Below are 10,325 nucleotides of genomic sequence, written 5' to 3'. Positions count from 1 at the left end.
TATGATCTCCAGCTTGGAAAAAAAGTTACTTCTGTGTGGAAATCAAACTGGACTCAAGACTCCATTTTTCGTTTCTAATCAAAACTGAGTCTGGTTTAAAACTGAGAACTTAAAAAAGATGGGAACACGTGTCAGCCAGCCCCGCCCCCGGCTCTGCTGCCGCAGCCCGCAGTGGGTAGCGGCGGCGGCGGCCTCAGTCTCAGTGCGGGGCTGTGTGCGGCCCGGCATGTCGGCGCTGGAGTGGTTCGCCCACAAGCCCCTGGGCGGCGGCATCTACTGGATCCAGGAGCGGTTCTACGAGTCCGGCAACCGAGCCAACATCTGGCTGGTGCGGGGCTCGCAGCGCGACGTGGTGATCGACACCGGCCTGGGGCTGCGTAGCCTGCCCGACTACCTCCACTCGGCCGGGCTGCTGCGGCCGGGCGGCGGGCCCGGGGAGGCGGAGGGCGGGGACAGGAGGCCCCTGCTGGCCGTGGCCACCCACGTACACTTCGATCACGCGGGCGGGCTGCACCAGTTCGACGAGGTGGCGGTGCACAGCGCCGAGGCGGGCGCGCTGCTCCGCGGGGACAACTACGAGACCGTCACCTGGCTGTCGGACAGCGAGGTGGTGCGGCCGCCCAGCCCGGGCTGGAGCGCCCGGCAGTTCCGAGTGCAGCCCGTGCAGCCCACCCACGTCCTGCAGGAGGGTAAGGGACAGGCGGGCCGCCCCGCGCCGCCCGGCCGGCTCAGCCGCGGGGCGGGATGTGCGTGTGTGCGAGGAGTGGGAGCGAGGGAAGCCGAGACAGCTCCTTGGGGCACTTGCGCTGGGGTCTTTACAGGGGTTTGTGTAAGGCGGGTGTGTTGTGTGTGTGTTCTGTTGGGCATGTATGCGTGCGTTTGCTGGCACACACGTAGAGGTTGGGCTGGGCACTTCTGTAGGTCAGGAGCGCCTACGTGTGTGTGTGTGTCTGTGTAAGTGAAATGGGGCTAAGATGGTGAGTTGTGCATCTCTGTAAGGCAACGGGGTTTAGATACAACACACAGTGATGCACTATCTGTATAGTACATCTACACGGATACCCAGCATCTGTATGCCTGGAGAGTTGGGGGGAGGTTCATCTGCATGTGCGTGCCTTACTCTGTATGTTTTTGGGGGATAAGAAAGTACATCTGTGTAAGACTATGCACTACTGTTTGTGGGAGGTGTGCATATGCTGCGTTTGTGTCTTTAATTTACATCCATGTGTTCACATCTGTTGTATACTTGCATCAGTTCATCTGTGTTTAGTGCTTCTAGATTAAATATCAGCTTATATACAGTGCATCGTGTTTATATGTATCTAAATATATACCTCACGTTTATAGTGTTAGTATATTGTATGACACTCAAATATAAAACATTTTTTTATATAAAGGGCATCAGTGGATATGATATGCTGTATCTGTGGTGTATTCATATATGTTTGTACTACATGTAGTAATCAGTCAATTTATATGAAGTGAATCATACATAATGCATCAGGATGTATGTTTATGGTGCATGTCTGTATAGTGCCTATGCATCAGTGTACCTCAGGTTTCAGCTAAAGGGCTTGATTATCTGCAGCCTTGGCTTTGTCAGTCTTCTATACCTCTGCAAAGAAGGTGTAATATGCTACTAGCAATATAAGTATGAGAGAATTCTGATTTTTGGTATTGTTTTATACCCACTTTTCACTAATGTGAATGACTGCACAGGGTGCAGGGTAGTGGAGAATTAGGTCTTTGGTTTACTAATGGAAATAATTTTTATCAACTAAATAAGGCAAAAATTATTCTTCCACGTCTGTTATAATTCTGACTTTCCTGCAAGACCTCTGGGGAACAGAGGAAAAAAATTATAATGCTCCTCTTTGATCTAGCTAGATAAAAACAGACTAAGTATTTTCCTCTCCAATGGGAAGCAGGCAAATCAGGAGCAGACAACACTGCCAGGAATGGTGTCGCCCCTCCCTTTTGTCTCTTCTGTTACAGGAAGACTTTTCACTGAGGGTGAACAGAATCTGGATCTAAGGCGAGAATTGTCTCCGTCACCAATAATTTGGAGATGTGATGATGCATTCTCCCATCATGTAGAGCAGGGGTAGTCAAAAGACAGCCCAGGGGACAAAACTGGACTGTCAGATGCTTTTGAACAAATTGCAAAATCTTTTTATTTTCATTGCTGGTTTTGTATTATTTTCTCTGGACCTTGACTATACCTTGACCAAGAAATTTGGACCTTGACAAGAAATAATTGATTAACTCTGATGTACAGTTTCATGATGGAAGTAATAATTCAACATTATGTGTTGTTAATATGAATATTTCATGGTGAATTTTCTTTCAGAATCTCTTTTGACCTGTGTTGGCTTTTATGTTTGGAGTTGTGTTTTTTTTCATTGGATGGGCATTGGAAGGAACTGTCTTACAGATAAGAGTGGGGAAGAGTTGAGATTCCAAAGCCTCCACTTCCCCTCCTTAATTATTTTATACTGAGAAATCTCCCTCTGTCGTATTCACAAAATGAATAAGAGGTATACCTATATTTTGCCCCCATTGATTTCAGAGGAAGCAAATTTAGTTTTTTTCCTTCCCCAACAGCAAATAAAACTGGTAGAGAATGTGCAGTGAAAAATAAGGTTTCAAATATGTTATAAACTATATCACAGATTGTCAGTTAGGACTGTCCTCCTGATAGGCTTGTTTGGGCTGCAACCTTCATTTTGAAAGAAAATGGAATCTCACCAGATAAAAACAAGGAGCTGGTAAATATCTGAAACCGGGGGGGGGGATTTTGAGTTGCATACTTCAGCCTACTGAGTATAACTATTTTTCATTTCTGCAAGTAGTATTTAGTTACTGTGATATGATAGTTCTTTCAAAATGCTAATAGCAAATGTCTAATGAAATAGATTGCCTAGTTTTGTAAAAATTTAAGCAGATTGGAGATCTAATTGGATTTAATTCCCAGACTGTTCTTGAACATAATAAAAGGAACTGTGATATGCAATGTTGTTGTATTTTAACTATGAAGATTTCTGTAAAGGAAAAAATAATATCCAGCCTTCTCCTCAGGTGACTGTAATCTGTCCCCTTTTTAATACTGTATTAAAAACATATTTGTGGTAAAATGTTAAAGAAGATTATATAGACCAATCTGGAATAGTTGTAGCAATAAAACATTTTAAAATTATTTGATTCTTCCACTGGGTGAAGTAGGGCAGTATGTTTCATTTAATAAAACAAAAATACCCCCCTTCCCACAATGTATTTAGGTGCAAATGATGTATTTGTTTGTAGAGTTAAAATATCCCTATTGACCTTAGAGAACATTACTAGTTTTCCTCCTTTTGAATACTTTATAGCAGAGAGGGAGAGATGTTGGGTGAGTAATGTCTCTGCATAGTTTGATAAGAGAACTTGTTATAAAACAAGTGTGTATATGAAAATAATTAAAACTGGGGATTGATTTCTCCATATTGGAAGTAATAGTTTAAAATTTTTGAAGAGTCAAAATTGTAATAAATTATGTTTAGTTGGATTGTTGTGCTGCCCCCTCCACTCTAGCAATACAAAACCTTTATTTCTTGAAAGTGGTGAGTGGTACAAGTTGGGGAAGTCAACTTTTAGCTGTGTAATCACCTGTTGACTACACTGTCTAGCCTTTTCTTATTCTATACCTATTTAAAATCCCACTTAGTATATATGTTATTCAGTTTCAACTGTTTTTCCTTATCTTGTCTGAATTTGTTGTTAAAGTGTGAACGCTTCTCTTCTCCCTCTATTTGAATCATTTTAGTTTTAATAGGCACCATTCTCTTTTTAAGAAACCAGTATCACGGTATTTGGATTATTTGAACTTCTTGGCCCTAGAACCGTTTGTGATAACCTCCATGCTGATATTGTACCTTATGAAGAGTTGTTTTTTGTTTGTTTGCAAGAGCTGAATTGCAGATTTAAAAAAAAACTAAAAACATCAGAAGCACTCTGCAAAGTTTATTACACTTCATACAGATACGAGAGTAGAGTAAGGCAAATTAAGAGTCTTTGTCAACATTTTCAGAGCTGATGAGTCTCAGGGCACTTAAAACATTGCAGCAGTTGGAAACCTTAACTCTGATTTTTCTGAAACAGCATCAATTTAGCCATTTTCCATGTATTTGTGGTATTTTTTTATTGATGTTTGTATGTGTAAAATAGCAATGTTGGATAACAAATTGTATACCATAATATACAAGGTATGCAACAAGCCAGAGTTAACGTTCTGTTAGAAACTTTAGCTCTGAATTTTGTGACCGATGTAATTTATCAGCCCTAACAATTAATTGAGTTTAGTTTTTCCATTTACATTAGTCATATCTAATCTCTCAGACTACTAATGCCACTTTAATTTATTTATCCTGTCTAAAATCTCACTGAATTTTTAGCCTAAATTGTCTTTGTTTTATCCTTGCATTTTTTGTTCCTACACTCCTGGTGTACTTCATTTTCTTCACGCCATTCTGATGATTGTGCCTTAATTCTGCAAGTGCTTTCCCCCTCTTTGAATTTGGGCTGTTACATGCTGTCCATTTCTCTACCCTCTTCTTTCATTTTTTTTTTTCCTAGTATGATGTTACTTTGGGTCTGGGAAGCCCATTGGAGCACTTCACAGCTCCAACTTCCTCATCGCCACTACCATCTGGTTCACCACTTTGGACATTCTGTATCTTTTATATAAAATCATCAGCGTTCATGCTATTAAACTATTATCTAGGCCTTCCATGCATAGTCAAACTCCCTTTTGAGGATAACACCAATAGCCCCCCAAATAACTTGAAACTAACTAACTTGGCAGCAAATTTTCAGGTAGAGACAATACTGTTTCCCTATGCTATGCACAGGGTAGTCAAATCTGCTTCAAGTTTTAATGTTGTGATAATGGTGAGATCTCAAACCTTTGGCCTGGCATAGCAGCACTGATAAGTAGGGCCCTACCAAATTCACGGCCATGAAAATCTAGTCTCCCCCAGAAAATCTGGTTATTGTAAAGGTGTCACGGTATTGCCACCCTTACTTTTGTGCTGCCTTCAGAGATGAATTGCCAGAGCGTGGCAACTACAGGCCAGGAGCCCGGCTCTGAAGGCAGCACCACTGCCAGCAACAGCGCAGAAGTAAGGGTGGCAACACCATGCCACCCTCACTTCTTTGCTGCCATCAGAGCTGGGTACCTGGCCAGCTCTCTGTTTGCCCAGCTGTGAAGAAGAAAGGGTGGTAATGCCCATGCTCCCCACACAAACACAAGAGCTTTGTGACACCTTTAGGGTCAGGACCCCCGGTTTGAGAAACGCTGATTTAAGGGCTTTACATGTTTACAAATCATGAATATGTATTTAAAAGTATAATTACACCATAAACTTTAAGATTTAAATATCTGAAACAGTGAAATTCATGCTTTTTAAAATGTAATGACTGAAATTTACCAAAGTGGACCATGAATTTGGTAGGGCCTTAGTAATAAGTGTAACCCAAACAGCTACAACACAGATGCAAAATGCTGTCATTTTAGGGCCTGACTTTCAGAGGTGTTATGTGCCTCTAATCAAGCCTATAACTTCTGTAGTGCTGACTAGATTTCTCTTGTGCTAGCTGGTTATCAGAGCCAGAGTTGAACCAGTATTTATTTTGGTTTGGGTTCATGTTTGGGTTCATTTGCATTCGGTGTGTCTGGGTTTGGTTCCAGTTCAAGCCACCAAACAAAAATAACAGTTCAATTACTGGATTGAGCCAGTACAAATCAAATTTTAGTCTCGGTGGAAGTATGCCTATTTACTATTTTGTTGTCTTGTTTTATAAAGTAAGATCACAATAGTTTTTAAAATAGTAAGCCTAAAAAAAAGTGAAACATTTATTTTAACTAGAAACCCAAATAATTTATTTTAAAGTTCAGGTTCAGTAGGTAGGACAAATTTATGGTTCAGATTTGTTTCTAGTTTAAGTAAAAATACTGGTATGAACTGGTTCTTCGGTTTCCATTCACTTCTCTGACTAGGACTAGATGTTTTGTAATTTCTCCTTAGTTTTTGGACTACCTAGTGCAGAGGTTCTCAACTCTGGTCCACCGCTTCTTCACAGAGAGCCCCTGGCAGGCCGGGCCAGTTTGTTTACCTGCTGCGTCCGCAGGTTCAGCCGATCGCGGCTCCAGGCCAGTGGGGGCTGCAGAAAGCGGTGCGGGCTGAGGGATGTGATGGCTGCCCTTCCTGCAGCCCCCATTGGCCTAGAGCGGCAAATCGCGGCCAGTGGGAGCCGCGATCGGCCAAACCTGCAGACGTGGCAGGTAAACAAACTGGCCTGGCACGCCAGGGGCTTTCCCTGAACAAGCAGTGGACCAGAGTTGAGAACCTCTGACCAAGTGCATGATGGCGTGTTAAAAATCCTTCTTATTTTAAATTAACTTCACCACAGTCATTACGAAGGTCCTGTATCATGATTGCCATCCTTTAGGTTGTGGAAGATGATGGAATTTCCTTTAGAATTAGTTAATATCACTCTTTAATCAGCAGTTTGTATGGAGGTACTTGGTGAAATAAGTCTTATCTGTCCCTCCTCTCATAGTCTAGGCTTTGAAGTTGTAAATCTTACTTTTAACCACTTCTTTTAAGTTAGAGATTTTTTTTAAAAATGAATAGAATATAAACTTTCAAATGCTGAATTAGCTATACTGTCTAGCCAGTTCTACATCATCAACCTGAGCTTCTGCTGAAACTATCAATGTAATGGCTATTTCACTAAAAAAACATTCATAGCTGTGGTGATAGTGAAACAGTTCTTAAAAATCTGTTCTGAATATGAACTAAAATATGACTACAACTTTCCTTTAATTTCGTATATCTTAGTCAATACTGGTATTCTGAAAAGTAGTATATTTGGGAGCCAATCTTGCTTCCATTTTAATCATTTACATTGTTCTGTCACTGCAGATCTCAAAATAACTGTGTTGGAGTCCAGAGAGAGAGCTAAATAACAATAAATTTTTATAGACCATAAAAAGCTCGGTATTAAAAATGTAGGAAAAACCGAAGTTGGGAAATCAGTAGATTTTTAGAATGTGTATTTCTTTCTGCCCAAATTTCTTTATAGTTCAGATCACCTGATTAAAAATTAAGTCCCATTCCACGTTTACTTTACAATGTTTGGTCTTTTTAGAGGATATATAATTTGCTTATTGCATAGACCGCTGTATACACTTTGGTTTTGGCTTACAATGCATAATAAATGCATATTTATATATTATCCCTTTAATATATTTAAATCTGTAGGGGACGTGATCAACCTTGGTGACCGACAACTGACTGTCATGCATATGCCTGGTCATTCAAGAGGAAGTATTTGCTTACACGACAGAGATCGGAAGATATTGTTCAGTGGAGATGTTGTTTATGATGGATCAATGATTGACTGGCTTCCCTACAGCAAGATAAGTGATTATGTCACAACTTGTGAGCGTCTTATAGAATTAGTGGACAGAGGTCTTGTGGAGAAGGTACTTCCAGGGCATTTTAACACCTTTGGAGCTGAAAGGCTGTATCGTTTAGCTTCCAACTACATTTCAAAAGCTGGAGTTTGTCACAAAATTTCTACCTGTGCCATGAGGTCCATTGCAAGTTTAGCTCTTCGTGTGACAAATTCTAGAGTCACTTCTTAGTGTCAGTTCATTTTGTTAATATCAGCTGTTGTAAAACCAAATGGCTTCTGAGCTAGTGTTGATAAAAAGCAAACAAAAGCAGTGCGTTATTAAAGAAAAGGCAGACTGATAATGAATGATCCATAAAGATTTTTATTTTTGCTTATTTTATTTTTATTTTATAAAATTAACACAAGCTATACCTATGTGAATTATCTTTTCTTTCTGTTTTTCAAGGCATGTTTGCACCTGGATTATGAATGCCGTTAGACTGTGGTTGGAAATATATTGTTTTATTTTTTATATTATTCTAATGAATACATATGATATGCCAAAATGAAAAGTTTGACATTCGTGCCTGAAACTTAACTTTTTTTTTTTTATGTGGTGTTAGGTTAAAGGCTCAATTTGTGTTTAAAGTGTACTTTAAAAATGGCTGAAATGTAATTTAGCTGTTAGTGCTATATTTGAAAAGATAGCTGTAACATTCCATTGTCCTATAGTACTGAATTCAACATCCAGTACACTTAGTTTATTACTTTTAAAGTGAATGTAACTTGAACTGTTTACTATTTGTTTATAAAGTGTTTCAGTACATATTGTTGCTTTTTGAAGAAGTGCATTGCATTTGAGTCTCTGTTCCTAAAATAGATTAAATGCATCCATGAAAATTGCTAAGATATATCATCATTTCTTCATTAAAATTGACGTGTTTGTTGTTTTAAATGATGTTAAACAAGTTAGTTTATATGTGCATAATTATTTAACAATTTAAATAGAATATAGATACTATTTTAAATGGACACTGTCTGATTATTTTTATATATACTTTATCTTCCTAAGAAGTTTGACAGTGTTTAGTTTTCAAATTTTGTTTTTCCAGTTTAGCAAATTTCTTTTATCCACTATGTTTAAGAGGAGTTTAAAAATTAACCTACTTCTTTGTTTGCAATTCACTTTATGCGAAGAGATGGTTTTATGTGATCATACCAAACTATATTTTGGGCTCTATTCAGAAGAAAATATCTATGGCCTTTCTGACCTAACATAAATTTTGGGAGAAAGAATGGTCTGCCATGGAAACTAATCACAAATTAATAAGCACTCTTGCCCAGAAGTTATGGAAGTGAAGATCTTATGTAAATCATCTCTCCTCTCATGGCTATTTACTTCATATATTCTTCACCAAAAGCAGCACTGCATATAGAGTTTAATAAAGGCATGACACATTTATTTAGATTTTAACAGTGCCTAATTAATGTATGCTGGAGCAAAACTGTAAGTGGGCAGAACAGATCCACCCCGTGGCTAGTCAGGACAAGTTAGCAATTATATGTTCTGGTTTTTGTTTGTGTAAGAAATCTAAATTCCTTTATATGATTATGTGAAGGAATGATAGCTTCATTTCTGAGGTTAGTTCAGGAAGAACTATTTAACCCAGTTGCTAGTTTCTTTAATACCAGAGATGAAAGGCAAAAAAATGGGCCTGAAAAGAAAGTTACTCAGTGAAGGGCCACAAAACAAACTTCAGATCATGGCCTCTCTTCTTTTCAGTTGACTGACATTTGCTCTTATCTGCATATGCTCATTCCAGTCTAAATATTATTCTGAAAAGCAGGCAGGTTGGCAGTTTGAGAACTGTTGTGGGAAGTAGAAAATTCAGAATGCCTGAAGAAGCATATCGTAGCTACCAAAGAAGCTTGGGTTTACATTGAATTGTCTGGGTGACTTGCAGCAGCTGTTGTGGACCCCTTGATTCAGTAACTGCCAAGAAAGGATGTTTTGTACGGTTTTAAACACAGAATTTGTGTTCCAGCATCAACTATGTCATACTACAGAGTCCTTAAATTCTGACTTCACTGGGTGTTTTGCCAGCATCAAAGAGCAGTAATTATCAATAATATCAGTAATTGTCAGATTTCTTCCTCCACTAAGTTTTGCCTAAATCAGTAGTTGACCCAGTATAAACACAGTCTTGGAATGGTGTTTAATAGTATACTGCTTGCTCCAGATACACAGAAAATCCTAGTGTTGTGGGTCTTAAAATAGCAACTATTTTTATATTATAAGAAATAACTTGTTAGGCAAGTAATATCCTCTCTGTAAAATATTTGGAGGCCTTCCCCCTCAGACTATATTTTGTCAGATTTTGATCTTAAGAGTTTAACACTGTCCCTTTCACATTATTTGATTAAATATATTTAAAATCGGTTAAGTTTAAGTATTGCAAAATTTGGGGTGTTTAGAATTGTTTGTAAAAAGTCTGAAGCACTGTCTGTGTTAATTAAGTTTGCTGTTTTCAGTATAGTGGAGGTTTTATGGAAAAATTAAACTTGGTCTGTCTTCAATCAAAATTTTATTGATGTTGGCTGTCTGTTTTCTAGGAAACTGTATTGCATCTTATTTTGCAATGGATACTGATAAAAGAAAGTGTTATAATAGTGTCCAGTTATAATTTTCATATGTCTTAGAATCATAGAAATATAGGGCTGGAAGGGATCGCAAGAAGTCACCCAGTCCAGCCCACCACACTGTGGCAGGACCAAGTATATATCTAAGGTGTTTGTCTAAGTCTCCCTTGCTGTAGATTAAGCCAATTACTTTTTGTCCTACCTTCAATGGACAGGCCCATTGTCTTTACAACCGCCCTTAATCGGTT

At 39.0% G+C, this 10,325-nt stretch overlaps 1 protein-coding gene across 1 annotated transcript; it reads left to right on the top strand.

Annotated features, from left to right (window-relative positions):
* Nucleotides 1-36: 36 nt before the first annotated feature.
* MBLAC2 (metallo-beta-lactamase domain containing 2) lies at nt 37-8,487 on the top strand. The gene is made up of 2 exons (XM_084627696.1): nt 37-689; nt 7,302-8,487. The coding sequence occupies exons 1-2, from the start codon at nt 119-121 to the stop codon at nt 7,685-7,687; spliced, it is 957 nt and encodes a 318-aa protein (XP_084483822.1). The 5' UTR covers nt 37-118; the 3' UTR covers nt 7,688-8,487.
* Nucleotides 8,488-10,325: the final 1,838 nt, after the last annotated feature.

This window comes from Lepidochelys olivacea (genome assembly GCF_965140295.1).
Source record: "Lepidochelys olivacea isolate rLepOli2 genome assembly, chromosome: 5".
Taxonomy (NCBI): Eukaryota; Metazoa; Chordata; order Testudines; family Cheloniidae; genus Lepidochelys; species Lepidochelys olivacea.
This window is presented reverse-complemented; position numbering and strand designations above follow the sequence as displayed.

What these genes read in the sequence shown, in the direction of transcription:
- MBLAC2 (XM_084627696.1), top strand. Translation starts at nt 119, where the DNA reads ATGGGAACACGTGTCAGCCAGCCCCGCCCCCGGCTCTGCTGCCGCAGC. An exon ending in CACCCACGTCCTGCAGGAGG is followed by an intron (nt 690 to 7,301) that starts GTAAGGGACAGG and finishes TTAAATCTGTAG; the next exon opens with GGGACGTGATCAACCTTGGT.